Source organism: Zeus faber, assembly GCF_960531495.2.
Source record: "Zeus faber genome assembly, chromosome: 14".
Taxonomy (NCBI): Eukaryota; Metazoa; Chordata; class Actinopteri; order Zeiformes; family Zeidae; genus Zeus; species Zeus faber.
In genome coordinates this window covers 30,349,441-30,369,197 of record NC_137200.1, presented here as the reverse complement: position 1 = coordinate 30,369,197, position 19,757 = coordinate 30,349,441, and the positions used below count along the sequence as shown (strand labels likewise).

At 47.6% G+C, this 19,757-nt stretch overlaps 1 protein-coding gene across 1 annotated transcript in view; it reads right to left on the bottom strand.

The window, feature by feature from the left end:
* nlgn2b (neuroligin 2b) overlaps positions 1–19,757 on the bottom strand; it is a gene marked incomplete at both ends in the record, with an annotated part of 45,746 nt that overhangs the window by 13,536 nt on the left and 12,453 nt on the right. The window contains 2 exons of the mRNA XM_080014374.1: positions 6,773–6,922; positions 19,702–19,755. Of these exons, the coding sequence (XP_079870500.1) occupies positions 6,773–6,922; positions 19,702–19,755 (204 nt within the window). The remainder of the gene's footprint in view (positions 1–6,772; positions 6,923–19,701; positions 19,756–19,757) is intronic.

Genomic DNA, 19,757 nt, shown 5'->3' with positions numbered 1-19,757 from the left:
CTCTCCTATGTGTGTGGGGGGTGGAGGTGTTACCTGTTGCTTGTTAGACCAATCAATGAGCAACAGGTATACAGCCACACTGATCACCGAGACCCAGGACCGGTGTGGCTGCTCAAACCACACCCACACACCACAACCTCCTTCAGTGGCAAGTACTCAGGAGGTGCCCCAGAGAGATCAGAGAATTCTGGAAGAGGAGAATAAGGGACGGGAGGCAGATCTGAGGAATACTGAGTTGCAATATGAACGCCATTGTAGCATAGAACCTGTTCCCCAGTCAATCTGTGGATTATGAATCAGGAGCCAAGAGAAACCCAAGATCACCAGCAGTTGAGGAGAATCTATCAGGTAGAATGTAAGGGTTTCATCAGGGTTACCTGTTATGCCAAGATGTACAGGAACAGCACAATGAGGGACGTTGCAGAGAAGGTGACCATTGAGATCTCTGGCGTTGATAGGTTTCAATAGAGGCTCCCGAGGAATGCCAAGTTGCTCTGCCAGGAGGGAGTCCAAAAAATTTGAATCAGCTCCAGAGTCGATGAGAACTGACACCATGTGAGAAACTGCGGCTTGGCCAATCCCGGATGAATAAGGAGCAGGGGACAAAAGGGGTCTTTTGGAGTTGATTGCACAGCTCACCAGCGCCCTCTGGTTGACTTAATGAGCCCCTCCTTTTACCAGACAGTTGGACATGTAATGGCCCCCCTGGCCACAGTGCAGACAGCAGTTCTCCCTCTGGCCTGGTCAAGCGACTCGGCAAAGCATGGGCTTTGCCGAGTCGCTAGGGGTGCTTGAGGTAAGATCCAACAAGGAAGGAGGAGGCGATACTAATGGTCACGGAGGACCTCAGGAATGAATGGTCAGCACCTTCTCAGGCCTCTGCTCCAGGAGATGTCCATTCATGCGGATGGCGATGAGAGCGTTCAGATCTGCCGGCGGGTCCAGAGAAGAGAAGGCTGTCACTGAAGAACAGAGATCCGACTGCTTCTCCCACTCGGCCGTACCCCAGTCCCGAGCCCATCCCATGAGCTGGGTGACCATGAAAGCCACTTGTAACATCTTGGTGGGATATGTGAGGGGTTGCAGTTCAAAAGTTCATTAGCAGAGCGTGAGGAAAGATCGGCAGATACCTGGAGCTCCGGAGATGGAGGAGTTTGGGAGGAGAGAAGTGAGGTTCCGGACTGGAAACAGCACAAGCAGGAGAACAGGTAGATGATGTAGCAGCCGTTGATTTATTGGCCAGAGTGAGCCGCAGGATCCAGACTCATAGAGCCTCCTAATGTTCATCATGCCATGTGGAGAATCCCTGGAGAGCCCCCGCAACGGTGGTGAGTTGTTGTTCATGTTGGTGTAGAGCACAAGCATGTGCAGCCATCTCTTGTCTAAGAGTCTCTGAGTGAGCTCGGTTCAGTTCTGGCCAGATTGTACCGTTACACTCACTGACTCAGGACGGGTGTGAAATGACAAGCACAACACAAAAACAGCCAGGTAAGAAGTCAATAACTAGAAGGTTTATTCTGAAAAACAGGCAGGGGTCAAAACCAGGAGATCAGTCAGAGAAGGCAAACTTATCCGGCAGGGAACAGGCAGATAATCAGTGTCCAGGGAATCAGGCAGAGGTTTAGACAGAAGGAACAGGAAACAGGTAGTAGCACGGGAAACCTCAGCAATCTGGCAGAAGACAAAGGGAAGTGGACTGGTATATACACTACTCACAAAAAGTTTGGGATATTTGGCTTTTGGGTGAAATTTATGGAAAATGTAAAAAGTTCACGCTACAGTGATATTATATCATGAAAGTAGGGCATTTAAGTAGAAGATACAATGGTGATTTCCTCATCTCAAACAATTTATTGAAACAAAAGCCAACAACAGTGGTGGGTTTACCACAACCAAAATTGTCAACGTCTCAATAACTTGTCATATGGCCATGAGCATCAGTTACAGTTTGACAAGGACGTCTCATGCTGTTCACAAGTCGACTTATTGTCTGCTGAGGCCTGGCCCCCCACTCTTCTTGACGGGGGCCCTCAGGTCATTGAGGTTCTGGGGTACAGAGTTAGGAGCCTCTACACGGCCACTCAGCTGATCCCATAGGTTTTCTATGGGATTCAGGTCTGGAGAAAGTGCAGGCCACTCCATTTGAGGTGCCCCAGTCTCCAGCAGCCGTTCCCTAATGATGCCACCTCCATGAGCTGGAGCGTTGTCGTCCATGAAGATGAAATGAGGCCTGTGTTGTTCATGCAGGGGCACAATGACTGGATGAATGATGTCATTCAGGTAGTATGGGCTTGTCACTGTACCATTCACAAAGTGTAGGGCAGTTCTGTATTGACCAGACACACCTGCCCACACTGTAACACCACCACCACCAAAGGCTCGTCTGGTGACAACAGTGGCTGATGCGTAGCGCTCTCCTTGACAGCACTGAGGCCCCTGGTCCCTCGTCCAGCGTCAATGCTCCCTGGCCCCTGCAAGACCATGATGCCTGTGCCTGGTGGTGTGGTCAGGTGCCCTTGCAGGTGGTCTAGGACGCAGACCACGCTGATGTAAACAGTTTTGAATGGTCTGACGTGACACTTGGTGCCTCTCACCTCCCTTAAATGTGCCTGGAGTTGAGTGGCATCATCATGCGGTTGCGCAGGGCACTGTTCACAATGAAGCGCTCATCAGTGTGGGATGTGGCCAAAGCACGTCCACTTCTATGTCTTTCTGTGACTCTTCCAGTCTCTGTATCTCTGTTGCAACCTGCTGATGACACCCTGTGACACTCTAAGCTCAGTGGCCACTTCCCTCTGACAACATCCTGTTTGAAGCCTCGCCAGGCGAGGTGCTGTTGATCAGTTGTTAGGTGTGGTCTTGGTCTCATGATGTCAACATGTGAACAGCATGATGAAGAGGACTGTTTAAATACCAACTCTAATTGAACCGGGACATTTATTGGTCCATTCAAGGATCAAACACCTGTTGTGAATTTTTCCGTACAGCTCCTTGTTAGAGAACAGCAAGTTGTGCAAGAAGTTCTGAAACATTGAACAGTTGTTCATGTGCATTTAAAAGTTTAGAGAAGGTCAAATGAAGTTCACCTGTAAAGGTTATAGTGCATTTTAGCTTCATCCTGAAATTTCACCTAAAAGCCCAATTGGCCTAACTTTTTTTGAGTAGTGTATACTGAGGGACTAATGAAGGAATGAGCGGCAGGGACACCAGGTGAAGGGAAGGGAGTGGCAGTGAAGCAAAAGGGGTTTGGCGGATCTGAAATGACATGGAGGTTCGTGACATTTTCATCTGGTCAAGATGAAAATAAAATATTAAAATAAAAATAAACACTGGGAGATCATTCATGACAAAATACTATATTGCAATGGTGGTAAAGTGGGTGTTAATTGATTAAATGACACCAATTCGGGATAAAAAATAAATATTAATTTGGCTGCTGAACAATGTAGTCGACAAGCTTAAATCAAAGCAGCATATAAAAACTTTTGTGTAAGCAGTAATTACTATTGGTTGCATTTTAAACCAGAGAGCACAGGATCCGGGAGACGAGCGGGCGCGTTTCATCTCTCTTCCTGAGGTGAAAAATGTTCCCTCACACAGCCCGGCGATGGTGGGCCTTTCCCAGAGTTCATTAATTAGTTAATTAGTTAATTAGACTAAACAGATGGCGAGGCAACACAAATCAGAAGGCTCCCAAGGCCTGGAGCAGGAGGAAGGTGGAGGAAGGTGGAGGAAGGTGAGCCAGGCAGAAATATGAGTCTTCGCTGACACCGAACCTGTAAACGCGCTTTTTTTCCTCCCCTCCTGTTTCTCTGTGGCCGGTGTGTTGTGTTGGAAACGGGGTAAATAAAGGAGGTTGTGGCGAGCGGGTAGTTTTGCTGGAAGCCACCAGGAAACGAGCGGCGGCCGCGGGCGCCTTCACCTGCACGCCGCCGCGCCGCGCCCGCGCTGCGCCCGCGCTGCATTAACATTGATTTGAATGAATACTTTGCATCGCTGCATATTTAAAAAGCACTTCTGATGATTTATTTTTAGACTCTTCCCATCTCCCCCTTCTGTTTCCCTTCCCCTCTCCTCATCTCTCTCTCTCCATCCTCCCTCTCCACCTCTCCTGTTCCCTCCCTCCCTTCTCCCCAGTGCTCTCTTAAAGGCACAGGCAGAGCGTGGCATGAGGCTGTCAGATGTAAGCCTCTGTGTGTGTAAGTACAGGATAATAGCACAGATTAAGACCTAAATCTATTAAAATACTGAGCACTGTTTTCTTATTTGAACGTTTGTGTAACGATGCTGGTAACGCTTCTGGATAGAGGGTGTATCCGTATTCCTAAGGGCCCTCGGATTCAAAGCAGTGTACACACAAATGATGTGCACGGAGGCAAACGCATGTCACACACACACACACACGTGAGCACATGTGCGTACAACACACACACACACACACACACACACACACACACACACACACACACACACACACACACACACACACACACACACACACACACACACACACACAGATAATCACCTTAGTACAGTAACCCATTTAAAGCAGAAAGAGCGCAGAGTCTACGCGCCCACGTAGCAAAATGTTCAACAATGTTAAAAGAATTGAGGACACTGCGTCATCGCTCATAGTCACTCGTGCCCGTGCTGTACTTCCTTTTGTGCATGTGTCCCGGTGACGTGCGTGTGAGCGTGTGAATGTGTTCTCGTGGATACTGCTCACGGACACTGTACAATGCATTTAAGGTGCATTTGTAGTGCGTAGCACTCTCTTCTTTTGTCTCTTCTTTTTTTTAACTCTCCCTCTTTCAAATTGATACAAACTAATTGCGGCTCCGGATCAAGCGCTTTGATCGCGTTGAAGTCTTGATGTACAGGAAACAAGCGGGTACGTCGATGCTTTCCGGAGATGCACAACGAGGGGATTAAACCCTGCATCGGGGGAACTTGAGTTCACATTGTCCAATTGATCGCGTGCTTCCAGTTGGCGGCGTTCCCAGCCACATCCGAGCCGTTTTCAAGCAGTTTTTTTTTTTTTTTTTTTTTTTCAAAAAGCCCACGAGGAGACGCTGCACAACAAGCCCCAAATCAAGCAGGACGGCGCTGCAGGTGCAGCTCCCAGTTCCACAAAACTCTCAATTTGTCCTTGTCCCCGCGCCTCATCCGCTTGGCGCTGTCAATAACGCTGTGGATCACGCTACCCCCTGTTTACGCTCGCTGCAGCTCTTGGACCGCATCCTAAACTACTCTCATTTCTCTGTTTATCATTATTCAGATATGTTGAAACAGACGTGATTCAGCAAACAGGATCTGATTACCCAACCTGGCAACCGCAGAGCATCGCTTGGAGAGTCCGTACGCAAACACGTCTGAAGAGAACACCGGCATCTGTAAATACTGGACTGGGGATACGCACTGTGCTGTGGGGCCGCTCAACCGCAGCCAACAGGCCAAATGTGGCCCACGTACGAGTGCAGACTGGCCCTTTGAGTAAATTTGAAGGTTAGCGACAAACTGCCGCTACACTCCTTTCCGAAAAACCCGTAGGGCTTAAAGTTCCAACACCTGACTACCATATCTAGAAGCAGTGTGCACTCTCAACACACAACATTGCTTGTTGAATCAGTCGGATCAGTAAACCAGTGACAAGTTGGAAATCTGGTCTCCGTCAGAATGCAGTGGAATGGCCCAGCGGTACAACACATGCACAGCTCAGCTGACGAAGAAGCGGACATTTGCTGTCCTGTATTCGCTGGCGCTCCACCTCAACCTTCCCCTCATCGGACTTTTCTCTCTGGACAAAAATTTAAATTGAGTCCGGTGCATAAATTATACCATCAACAATTTTAAAAACTCACCAGATAAATGACGAGATGGCTACACTTCAAAATGCCTCCTGACAATTTGATTCACTACTCAGGACAACCTTTGCACCAACCCATGTCAGATGGTCGTCATTAATAAATAGAAGGAATCTGCTGTCATATTTACAAGAGGTTCAGTATCCCGGGGTAATCCCGGGATACTGAACCTCCCCGATCACGGTCAAGACTCTGCGGTCATGAAACCAGCTCAAAGAGCTTAAAACAATTTGAAAGTTCTTGTAGAAAGCCTGAACAGGGGAAAAATAACAGTTTTTTAGGGTTGGTTCTTGGGACTGGTTTTTAGGACTGGTTACAGGGGCTGGTTTCCAGGGCTGGTTTCCGAGGCCGGTTTTTAGGGCTGGTTCTCAAGGCCTGTTCTCAGGACGGGTTTCAGGGCTGGTTTACAGGGCTGTGTTTTCAGGGCTGGTTTTGAACTGCGAAGAGTCCTGAAATTAGAGTCAAGCTTGGTTCCCTTTTAGTTGCTGTGTCTGTGTTGCTGTTATGTGTGACTGAATTGTAGTATCTGTGTTTTTTAAATATATACATTTTTTACCTAAACAGAGATTCTGAGCTCAAGGACACGACCTGGCAAAGTAAAGCTTAATATATGGAACATTTTCTTTGGGGCATGAAGCTATATTTCAGGACTGTGCCATTCTGGGAAGGACAACAGCCATCGGCATGGAATTATTCAGTATAGAGTATCAATTATTTATCAAGCACGCTTTACGAACACTTTTCCACAAAAAAAAACAAAAACCACGCCGTGTGAGGGGATGCACGGTGGCTGCTTGTCATTTCCAGAGTCTCTGAGACGTAGTGATTATGGGGAAAGGGTCACGCGGCGTATGTGGATGTTTGATCCTGGGAGATCTCTGCGGGGGTGCGGCAGACGACAGGCTTACCGAGCACGCCGAGGCGGTAGTTCATGGTGACGACAATGACATTTCCATAAGCAGCAAGGACACTGGCATCGAACATGTTCCCTGAGCCCTCCATGTAGGAGCCGCCGTGGATAAACAGCATTACCGGCTTCTTCCGACGGTCGCGGATATCTGTGTGACACAGACACATGATGGTTAGAGGGAAAAAATAACAAATAAAAGACAACTCACACAAGGATGATTGGAATTTTTTAGGAAAAACTTGGGTTTCAAAATCCCCTGGCCATTCTGGATAAAATGTCCTCCTTATACTGCACAAAATGGCTTGAGGTGTTCTGTCTGTAATGTGTGAATGTAGCTACAATGGCAACAGGCAACCCACCATTATTATTATTATTATTATTATTATTATTATTATTATTATTATTATTATTATTAATAATAATAATAATAATAATAATAATAATAATAACATGTTTAATAATAATAATGATGATAGCAATAATAACAAAAAAAGTGTGTGTGTGAATATATATCATATACATAATAATGCGACTAATGCTTTATCAAATAGCAATAAAAAAAATGCAGACAAGCAGAATGCATTTAATATAAATTAGAACATATATACTAAATTTCCATTGTTGATGATGGATTCAGACCTTGAAGGATCACAATCATGCCTCAGCGAATGATTTTCAATCTTTCTCTCTCTTGGATTTGTGGTCTTGATTTATCAGTCTTGAAACTACTCCAAGCAATGCTCACATGACCAGACCCCTTTCCCCGGGTCAGTGGATACGAACAAACATGGGAGGTTAAAAAGTAACTTGCTGCTCTTTTTCAACCCTTTTCCAACAGTCGGTGGGGTGCGGGGGGTGGGGTGGGGTAGGGTGGGGTGGGGTGCGGGGTGTCTTTCATTTGTGTCGCTGGTCCTCCAGAGTGGTACACTCCAAAAGCCGATGTTCCCCCGTGCACGTGGAGCGAATGGAGCGGTCTGGTTTCTGTGCCCTCTCTGTTATTGGTACTATGAGTGTCGGTGCCCGTCCCACAGCGTGTTGCTATGGTACGCTCAGCCCCCGTGCGCCCCCCCCCGCGCCGGTCGCCGGTGGTACGGTCTGATTGTCTCCAATAAGGCTGAGAGCGGTGCCGGTGCAGCCCAGTTAGGCCGAGCGGCGGCACTGTGCACGGCCTGTGGATAATTTGTATGAAAGCCAGACCGTGTGGAAACGTAAATAACAGCTACAGCATCTGTTTACCCTGATGAGCCTCAGCACTCAGGGGCAGTGAAGGAGACGGAGAGAGAGACGGGAGGTGGAAAGAGTGAGAGAGAGAGAGAGAGAGAGAGAGAGACGAGCGAGAGAAAGAAAGAGAGAGAGAGAGACAGAGAGACGAGAGAGAGAGAGAGAAAGAGAGAGAGAGAGAGACGAGAGAGAGAGAGAGAGAGACGGGAGGTGGAAAGAGTGAGAGAGAGAGAGAGAGACGGGAGAGAGAGAGAGAGATGAGAGAGAGAGAGAGACGAGAGAGAGAGAGAGAGAGACGGGAGGTGGAAAGAGTGAGAGAGAGAGAGAGAGAGAGAGACGAGCGAGAGAGAGAGAAAGAGAGAGAGAGAGACAGAGAGACGAGAGAGAGAGAGAGAAAGAGAGAGAGAGAGAGACGAGAGAGAGAGAGAGAGAGACGGGAGGTGGAAAGAGTGAGAGAGAGAGACGGGAGAGAGAGAGAGATGAGAGAGAGAGAGAGACGAGAGAGAGAGAGAGAGAGAGAGACGGGAGGTGGAAAGAGTGAGAGAGAGAGAGAGAGACGGGAGAGAGAGAGAGATGAGAGAGAGAGACGAGAGAGAGAGAGAGAGACGAGAGAGAGAGAGAGAGAGAGAGAGACGAGAGAGAGAGAGAGAGACGGGAGGTGGAGAGAGAGAGAGACGAGAGAGAGCGAGAGAGACGAGAGAGAGAGAGAGAGAGACGGGAGGTGGAGAGAGAGAGAGACGAGAGAGAGAGAGAGAGAGAGAGAGAGAGACGAGAGAGAGAGAGAGATGAGACGAGAGGTGGAAGGAGAGAGAGAGAGATGAGAGAGAGCGAGAGAGACGAGAGAGAGAGAGAGAGAGACGGGAGGTGGAGAGAGAGAGAGACGAGAGAGAGAGAGAGAGAGAGAGAGAGAGAGACGGGAGAGAGAGAGAGATGAGAGAGAGAGACGAGAGAGAGCGAGAGAGACGAGAGAGAGAGAGAGAGAGACGGGAGGTGGAGAGAGAGAGAGACGAGAGAGAGAGAGAGAGAGATGAGACACGAGAGGTGGAAGGAGAGAGAGAGGAGGGAGGAGAGAGAAGGAGAGAGAGATGGGAGGGAGAGAGACGGGAGGTTGAAGGAGAGAAAGAGAGAGAGACGGCAGGTAAAAGGAGAGAGAGATGGGGGATGGGAGGTGGAAGGAGGGAGGGAAAGAGAAGGGGGAGATGGGAGAGAGAGAGAGATGGGAGGTGGAAAGAGAGGGGGGGCGAGAGAGAAAGAGAGAGTTGAAGGGAAGGAGAGAGAGAGAGAGAGAGAGAGGGGGAGAGAGAGTTGATGAAAGGAGAAAAAGGGGATGAAAAGAGATGGGGAGACAGAGAGAGAGAAAGGAAATGAAAGGGAAGGAGGGAGGGAGAGAGGGAGACAGGGCTGGAAGTAGAAAGAGAGGGGGAGGGAAAGACAGGGGGTGAGGAAGAGAGAGAGAGAGAGAGGAAGGCAGTGGCGGGGAAGGAGAGAGGGAGGGACAGAAAGAGAAAGAGGTAGAGATTGAGTGTGATTGAGACAGGAGGTGAAGGAGAAAGAGGGAGTGAGGGAAAGAGTCGGGGGGGTGAGGAAGAGAGAGGGCGAGAGAGGCAGCGGCAGGGAAGCAGGGAAGGGGAGAGAGAGGGACAGACAGAGAGAAAAAGAGGGATGGAACGAGAGAGATTGAGATGGGAGGTGGAGGGGGAGGGAGGGAAAGAAAAGCAGTGGAAGGGAAGGAGAGAGAGGGACAGAGACAGATGGAAAAAGAGAGATAGAGCGAGAGAGAGGGAGGTTGAAGCGAACGCCAGAGACGATGATAGAGATACACAGTGTGTGTGTGATAGAGAGACAGCGAGCCAGAAAGAGAGAGAGAGAGAGAGAGAGAGAGGAGGGATGAAAATAGGGCAGGGAGAGAGGGATGGCGGGGTACGGGGGGAGGGAGGGAGAGAGGGTGCGATGATAAGGACGGGATGATGAAAAGAATGAAATGAAACTCGCAAAGCAAGTCGTACAAAGCAAAGTCCGCTAATGAACACTGAGATTCATGCACAATTCACACACACACACACACACGCTCCTGCATAGGCAGCAGCTGTGTGGAGTCGCTATGGAAACTGCCTCTCTCTAATAGAACTGCACCAGCCATTCCATCGCACCGACTCACTGAACGCCTGTTGCCGTGGTAACAAATTCCACTCACGTATTTGCACACCCGCCTGCATCACCACCTGATTCTCAGGTTACACATCCACCGTGGTGCGTCACACCCACGCACACACACGCACGCACACTTACACACCATCGATATCAATGCACCCAGCTACGCACACACACACACACACACACACACACACACACACACTCAAAAAGCACACGCAGGCAGGGATACACACATGCACACGCACACTGATATCAATGCACCCAGTCACACACACACACACAGGTGCTCACTTTTGGAGTAAAGGGTAATTGAAAATAATGATAAAAAGACAAATAAAAACATTTTGTCACATGGCCCAGCACTCGTAAACAAGTCCAGTTATCCCAACATTACCACGGCGACAGAGTGGAGCAATATGTCATCAGCAGACAGTCATCCCCCTCTTCTTCCTCTTCTCACTCTTCTTCCTCTTCCTCTTCTTCCTCTTCCTCCTGAGGAGACTCAGACAATCTTGCAACCACGGATGGAACATTCCAGCTTCACACTCTTCTGTCTGGCGCTGGTTTCAGTGTCCAAACTGGGGAGTTCCTTAAAACATTGCTTGTGGGGAGTAATTAGGAATAATGTTGTTAGAGGAACAGCGGCTCGGCCCATTACTTGTAATTCTGTGCTGGTTCAGGAGTATTCAGCCTTAATGTACAACTATGAGGGCAGAACATAAAAAGACTACTGAGATGAAATAAGTGTTTTTGTTAACGTAGAACATAAAACCCAAAACCAATTCTTAATATTATTATTATTATTATTATTATTATTACTATTATTACTATTATTATTATTATTATTATTATTATTATTATTGTTGTTATTATTATTATCAATCATAAGGGGGTAGGTGTAATAATTAGGGGCCAAGAAAGGAGCGTCCACGTCGCGGCCCTGGGAGTATTGACGAGATCGACTAGATCTACAAGATACTGCTAATCCTATCACCACTACAAACAACAGTTACAAGCCACAAGCTACGCTGAAAGCTGCAAGCTACAAGCCACAAAGCTACAGAACACAAGAGAAAACATCATGCCTGGAGATAGACACAAAGGTCGATGTCGGAAACGAGGAACCTCCTCGAGACCAGCATTGACAGTCATATCTGTGAACATTGAAGGGTTCTCCTCTGCAAAACAAACCATCTTAGCCGATCTATGCAACAAGCAACACTGTGACGTTCTCTGCTTGCAAGAGACTCACAGAGGAAGTGAAAATAACCGCCCCACCATACCAGGAATGGTCCATACCACTGAGCGACCTCACCGGCAGTACGGCAGTGCTGTATTTCTAAAAACAGGGTTAGCTATAGAAGATACAGATATGTCAGACGACCATGACATCGAAGTCCTATCCGTTGAGCTAAGCAGTGCTTTAGTAACATCTGTCTATAAACCACCACCTGTAGACTTTATATTTTCCCAGCCAATCCCCAAAGTACACAGCAAACCACAGATCATCATTGGGGACTTCAACAGCCACAGCACCCAGTGGGGGTACCCTGAAATGAACAAAGATGGAGAAGCAGTAGAGGACTGGATGGATACCAACCAACTAAGTCTTATCCATGACCCCAAGCTACCACACTCGTTTATCAGTGCTCGCTGGAAACGTGGCTACAATCCAGACCTCAACATGTAAAAAGATTGTGCTGGACCCTATTCCATCAAGCCAACACCGTCCCATTGGGATCCAAATTAATGCAGCTGTAGTCCCAACCATCGTGCCCTTTAAAAGGCTTTTTAGCTACAAGAAAGCAGACTGGAAAGGCTTCACCAACGGGCTGGAAGAAAAAATCAAAAATATAATACCAGTTAGCAAGAACTACGACCAATTTGCTAACCTGGTGTTGAAAACTGCTCGGAAACACATCCCACAAGGCTGTAGAGTTGAATATATACCTGGGCTTTCAAAGGACCGTGCAGGACTCTATGACAACCATGTCAGCATGTTTGAAGCAGATCCCTTCTCAGATGAAACATCTGCCCAAGCTGAGAAGGTGATGGAAAACATTGCCCAACAGCGAAGCAAGACCTGGAATGCTCTTATTGAGTCCACAGACATGTCAAAAAACAACAAGAAAGCATGGACACTCTTTCACAAGCTAGGGGGTGATCCTAAAGCAGCTCCTCAGCACCCAAAAGTCACTGCCAACCAAGTTGCCAAGCAATTGCTCTTGAATGGAAAGAGTGGAAAGAGAGAGAAAAAGACCAAGCTGAACCGCGAGAAATACATAGAGGACCCTGCTCTTACAAGACAGCTTACTATGGAAGTGCTGGAAGGGGGAATCTCTACCTTCAAACCAGGAAAGAGAATCGGATTGGATAACATCGCAACCAAACAGATCAGGCACTTTGGTCACAAGGCAAAGACATGGCTTCTACAACACACAAACTCCCTAACATCTGGAAGAAAACCCACATTATAGCACTGCTGAAACCTGGGAAAGATCCATCCGCTCCCAAGAACTTCAGACCAATCGCACTTTTGAGTCATACCTACAAGCTTTTCGAACGTCTGATCCTCAACAGAATTGGCACGTTTGTTGACGAACACCTCATCCCTGAACAAGCAGGTTTCCGCCCTGGCAAGTCGACAACAAGCCAAGTACTCAACCTCACTCAGTACGTCGAAGACGGCTATGAGGAAGGGATGGTAACTGTTGTAGTGCTTGTCGACCTCTCAGCTGCTTATGACACAGTCAACCACAGACGTCTCCTCAGCAAGATCCTGGAGACCACAAGGGACATCCGTCTGACAGAACTGATCGAAAGCATGCTTGAAAATAGGAACTTTTTTGTTGAGCTTGGAGGAAAGAAAAGCAGGTGGCGAAGACTCAAGAATGGCCTTCCACAGGGAAGTGTGCTTGCACCACTTCTCTTTAACATCTACACCAACGACCAACCAAAAAGTGCAGACACTCGCCGCGTCATCTATGCAGACGACCTTGGCATAGGTACACAAGCCACTGACTTCAAAGTTGTGGAAGACAGACTCTCCAATGCTCTGGCAGAGCTAACACCTTACTGTGAAGAGAACCACCTACGTGCAAATCCATCTAAGACACAGGTGTGTGTCTTCCACCTGAGAAATCGTGAAGCCAAGTGCCAACTGAAGGTCAACTGCTCAGGAACCTCCCTCGAACACTGTGAGCACCGGGTCTACCTAGGGGTAACCCTGGCCAGATGCCTCTCTTTTAAGATCCACATCGAGAAGACCAAGTGTAAAGTGAGTGCAAGAAACAACATCACCCACAAGCTCACTGGAACAACCTGGGGTGCTAATCCACAGACTCTAAAAGTAACCGCACTGGCTCTCTGCTACTCAGCTGCCAAGTATGCCTGCCCAGTATGGGAGCGAGCTGCCCATGCCAAGAAGTTGGACCCTGCCCTCAATGCTAGCTGCCGCCTTATCACTGGCTGCCTGAAACCAACACCTACAGACCGGCTATACATCCTGGCAGGCATAGCCCCACCAGAGATACGACGAAATGCAGCAAGCAAGAAAGAGCGGCAACAACAGTCCAATGATCAAAGACATCCTCTCTTCGGCCATGTGCCAGCCAAACGCCGCCTTAAATCCAGGAAAAGTTTCCTGAAGAGTGTCCCACCTCTCAGAACGCAAGCAGTGAAAGAGTCACTCGGTGGGAAGAAAGACTTGACAACCTCCCACCAGAAACAACAGCGGAGCTAAAGGCGAGCGAGGCACTGCCCCCTGGAGCAGACACCAAGTACGCAGTGTGGAAATGCCTTAACAGACTAAGATCTGGTGTTAGACGTGCAAAAGCCACTCTTGCCAAATGGAGACACCTGAATGACGGGGACGCTGTGTGTGACTGTGGCACTGGACCACACACCATGGAGCACCTCCTGATATGTCCGCTGCTGGAACAGCCCTGCACAGCATCGGAATTAGCAGAGTTTAATGAGAAGGGACAGCAATGTGTTCAGCTGTGGCTGAACCACATCTAGCCAAGCCCTGTAACTGACTGTTTTGTGGACACGACAAGAAGATGTCAATAATAATGTGCATATGTATATGAATATGAATATATATAATAATAATAATAATGATTTACATTAATAGAAGGCAATCATATAAGAATAACTAAAAACTACACAATCAGAATGCATTTAATAAAAATAAAATCATATTTTACTCAATTTCATTCTCAATTCTCGTTTTTTGGGACACCAATTTGAATATGAAATGAATGGATTTGAATTTGAATACCTACGTGTGTTTGGTGTGTCAACAGATTCCTCAAAATATAAACAAAAATCTTTGGAAGTGTGTGTCCGTCCTTGAACGGGGCCTTTCTGTTTCCAGGGCTGACGGGACCTTGTTTCTTTGAGTGTTTTTGAGGAAGGATCAGTCAGGGTCAGTGGCAGCAGCGAGGCAGGAGCTTCCTCTCTGGGCCTCGCTCATATTTACAACAAGGCCTTTGTCCTCCAAACACTGCCAAACATTCACTGTTTCCCAGCTCCACTAGGACTCTGATACTGCAAATCTACGCTCCCCCAACACCAACACACACCTACACACACCTACACACACACCTACACACACCTACACACACCTACACACACACCTACACACACACCTACACACACCTACACACACACCTACACACACCTACACACACCTACACACACCTACACACACCTACACACACACCTACACACACACCTACACACACCTACACACACACCTACACACACACCTACACACACCTACACACACACCTACACACACACCTACGCACACCTACACACACACCTACACACACCTACACACACCTACACACACCTACACACACACCTACACACACCCACACACACACACCTACACACACACCTACACACACCTACACACACGTACACACACACCTACACACACCTACACATACCTACACACACACCTATACACACCTACACACACACCTACACACACCTATACACACACCTACACACACCTACACACACACCTACACACACACCTACACACACCTACACACACACCTACACACACACCTATACACACCTACACACACACCTACACACACCTACGCACACACCTACACACACACCTACACACACCTACACACACACCTACACACACACCTACACACACCTACACACACACCTACACACACACCTACACACACCTACACACACCTACACACACCTACACACACACCTACACACACACCTACACACACCTACACACACACCTACACACACTTACACACACACGTACACACACTTACACACACGTACACACACGTACACACACACACCTACACACACCTACACACACGTACACACACCTACACACACACCTACACACACGTACACACACACCTACACACACCTATACACACACCTACACACACACCTACACACACCTACACACACACGTACACACACCTACACACACACCTACACACACGTACACACGTACACACCCACCGACACACACGTACACACCGACACACACGTACACACACACACACACACACGTACACACCCACCTACACACACACGTACACACACACCTACACACACACGTACACACACGTACACACCCACCTACACACACGTACACACACACTGACACACACGTACACACCGACACACACGTACACACACACACACACACGTACACACACACCTACACACACACGTACACACACGTACACACACACACACACGTACACACACACCTACACACTCCCCGGTGGTTGATGTGTCGTCATGCTCAGTGCGTCTCTAACCTCCACATGGTTTTCCTGGATGACACTTGAAGCCTTGAAAAGATCCAGTTAGAAACCTGTCATTTAGTAATATTGAAACACTCGCACCTCGGAGCGTGAGGGACCCGGCTCCGCCAGAGGAGGAGGCCCCGGCAAAGGAGGAGGCCCCGGCAAAGGAGGAGGCCCCGGCAGAGGAGGAGGCCCCGGCAGAGGAGGAGGCCCCGGCAGAGGAGGAGGCCCCGGCAGAGGAGGAGGCCCCGGCAGAGGAGGAGGCCCCGGCAGAGGAGGAGGCCCCGGCAGAGGAGGAGGCCCCGGCAGAGGAGGAGGCCCCGGCAGAGGAGGAGGCCCCGGCAGAGGAGGAGGCCCCGGCGCGTCGGCGTCCATCAGGGTTTTCAATGTCAAGCTCAGGCGTCTCCTCCTCTGCAGCCTCACGCTCACAGGTCTTCAACACCTTTCTCACTCACACAGCTGTAGAAATGTCATTTCTCCCTGCACCTGCCACTGCCACCATCAGCCTCCCACCTGTCTCCCTGTCTCTCTCTCTGTCTGTCTCCCTGTCTCTCTCCCTGTATCTCTGTCTCTCTCTCTGTCTCTCTCTCTCTCTCTCTCTCTCCCCCCTGTGCCCACAGTCTTATCACTCTTCTATCACTCCGCTCAGTCCTTACTTCTGTTTTCTCTGTTAACAACCTGCAGCTGGATGAGCTTCATGCGTCTGTCTCTCAACTTCTCCAATTTGAGAAACACTTTTTGTTTTTGTTTATTAATGGATTGAAGAAATGAGAGAAAGCGCTTGTTCCCGCAGGCCATGAGGACACTGAGCTCTGTCAAACCAGGACTCACCTCAACAATACTGTGTTCACCTGTTTTTTACATTGCTGTAATAGTTGCACACATTTTGCTTTACATTCCTTGATATTTATTATATTATTCTCAGTTTGCAAACATTGCACAATGTACATCGTTCCTGTTGTTGTTATGTTTGTATGTACAGTATTTACAGTTTTCCCTGGTATTCCTCGATATTCATTTTCTCAGTTCTCAAACATTGCACTATGAATGTAAATATACTGTACACATACTGTATACATAGCTGATGTTGCTCATTGTTGGTATATTTTAAAATTCTGTGTGTTTTACGTATTTTTATGTATTTTCTATTTGATCTCACGCCTACTATTTATTTTTTTATTGCTATTTTTATATTTAATCTTTTTTCTATTTGTAATACTCTGCCAAAGACAGTCTCTGGAGTTTGCCTGAAAACATTTCTCTCCCTGCTCTATGTGACCAGGGCTGTCACCATTCCCCAAATCCACCATTCCATTTGACGTTCGATTTATGGTCACGTACTGTCAGTATTTAAACGTACTGTCTGTATTTAAACATACTGTCTGTATTTAAACATACTATCAGTATTTAAGAATCCTGTCAGTATTTAAACATACTCTCAGTATTTCAACATACTCTCAGTATTTAAACATACTGTCAGTATTTTGTTCAGCACTTGATTTGTAAAGAACAACACTTATTTCTCAACTTTTTGAATAATAACAATTATAAATAATAACAAAAATATGAGATTATTTAAACAACACACCTAAACAGTTTAAGAGGTTTATCCAAACTAGACTTTAGAATAATGAACAATAAGTTACTTAATAAACTACTTTTAAGAGACTCACCAAAATAAGCGCAGAAAAACGCATGCTATATTTACCAGAGGGGAACGCTGGAAGTAAAAGGCAAAGCACTACCTGTGTGTATTACCTGTGTGTACTACCTGTGACTTGTCTTCTACATGTACTTCTACAATTATTGATGAGGATATTTGCTCATAAAACGCCGTCGCGGTCGTCAACTCACACCTTGTGTGTCTGCGCATGCGTCGTATTGGAGCAGTTGAGATCGGCTGGTGCCAGGTAGGGCTGCAGATATTCCTCTGTAATCCTATTTGAATTTGTTTGCTTAATTACTTTTAATATTCAAATATATAAAAAATGTTAATGCTCAGAGCGACCTTTCCTCCAAACGAAGTGAATAAAAACTCTTCTTTCCCCGCTGCTGCTCCGCTGCGGAGCAGGTCGCAGATCTCTCCCGGAAAACCCCGCCCGCCTTCTCACGGTCCACGAACTGGGGGTTGGGAACCTCTGCGCTAAAGGACATCCCTACTACTGGAATGTTACTGGACGTTCTGGTCAAGGGGGCGCTCTCCCTTGTACACACAAAAATGACCCACAAAATGACGAGGAGAAGCGGCAGCCTGCTTCATGGTTCCATATCAAACACTCATTTTGATCCATTTTCATGTCAAATAATGTGACAAATAATCTTTTGAATCTTTGAATCTTCTGGAATACGCAGGAAGCCTGTCGAGACCAAGCGCTGTGTCTGTCCTTACTGTCAAAAATACAAAGATTGAGTATATCTATGACTAGATCTCAGCAGATTGGGTTGGACATTACAGAATGTAAAATATAACACATTCATCGGGATCGAATTGGTCCGTTTCAGTTGTTTTTTTTCTTTTTTACATATGCACATGTGTGGCTTGAAAACTGCAATAGCGTGGTGAAATCTGGGTAATTTCGGCGTTTTCAAGAAGCTCCGTGTGGACGGAAGACCACAAGGGAGGAAAAAAAAGATGCGTTTTAAACTTTTTACTGGAGTCAAATGACAAAGAAATGAATATTATATCGCAGTGTCGTAATACTTGGTATATTGCAAAACATAATGAATCACAATATTATCATTTCGGCACCCAAGTATTGCAGTAATATCGGGTCGTGAGATCCCTGGTCATCCCCATCCCTCCATACCACTACCTCTACTGATGCTGGCACAGAGAAGCAGACGTGCAGTGGGATGCACAGAGGACACGCTCCGCCTTCAAGGGCACGAGCGAGGATGGATGCGGCGTCCGTGCACGCCTCCGCAGGAACACTGGAAGCTAGACGTCCGCTCCCACTCCCAAAACCTTCCCACTTAAATCTCCCACACTCCTTTTATCTGCAAGGAGTAATACCAGCGGGTTCCCGTTCGGACGCGGGGAATCTGGGAAACCAATCTGAGTCGCTATGAGGCATGAGGCAGATAAAACGCTCCATGAAACCTGAAAACACAAGAGAGTCCTCAGATATTTTGTTATTTTTCCCAGATGGATAAATGGCAGAATGCCGCAAATTTCTTGGGTTTTGTCAAAAGAGAGGAGTCCCCCCCCCCCCCCAAAAAAAAATAAAAATAAACCCCGCAAAACAAACAAACAAATAAATAATGAAATAAAGTACAGCGCAGAAAATGGCAGAAGTGTGCAATTCAACGCTGTGTGGCTCATAAACACCTGGTGGTGGAACAACCGCACATCAAGCAAAAAAGGGAAGTGACTCCCAGGGACGGGAACACCCCCAAAAAGAAGGGCCCCTCAAAACAGGCGTCTGGTTTGCTGCTGTCCCTCAGCTCGCCGCTGGGGCTGTGTGCACCTGTCTGTTGTGAAAAGTGAGAAACACACCCAGAGAAACACAAGTGCAGATGTGATGGTGGCTTCGAAACCTTCTGGGTTTTCATCCACAAGAAAAAGACAAAGATATATGAGGAGGAGGAGGCGGCTCCTCCTCCTCCTCCTCCTCCTCCTCCTCCTCCTCCTCCTCCTCCTCCTCCTCCTCAGGGTGATGAACAAGCACAGACACAGCGTGCCCCCCGACCTGCTGCTAAACTATGCAACAAAAGCTAAAGCGTGCGAGCGAGGAAGTACCTTCATCCCGGGGTCGGTTCATCGTCGACTCGTCGTGTTTTTTTGTGAGAGGACCT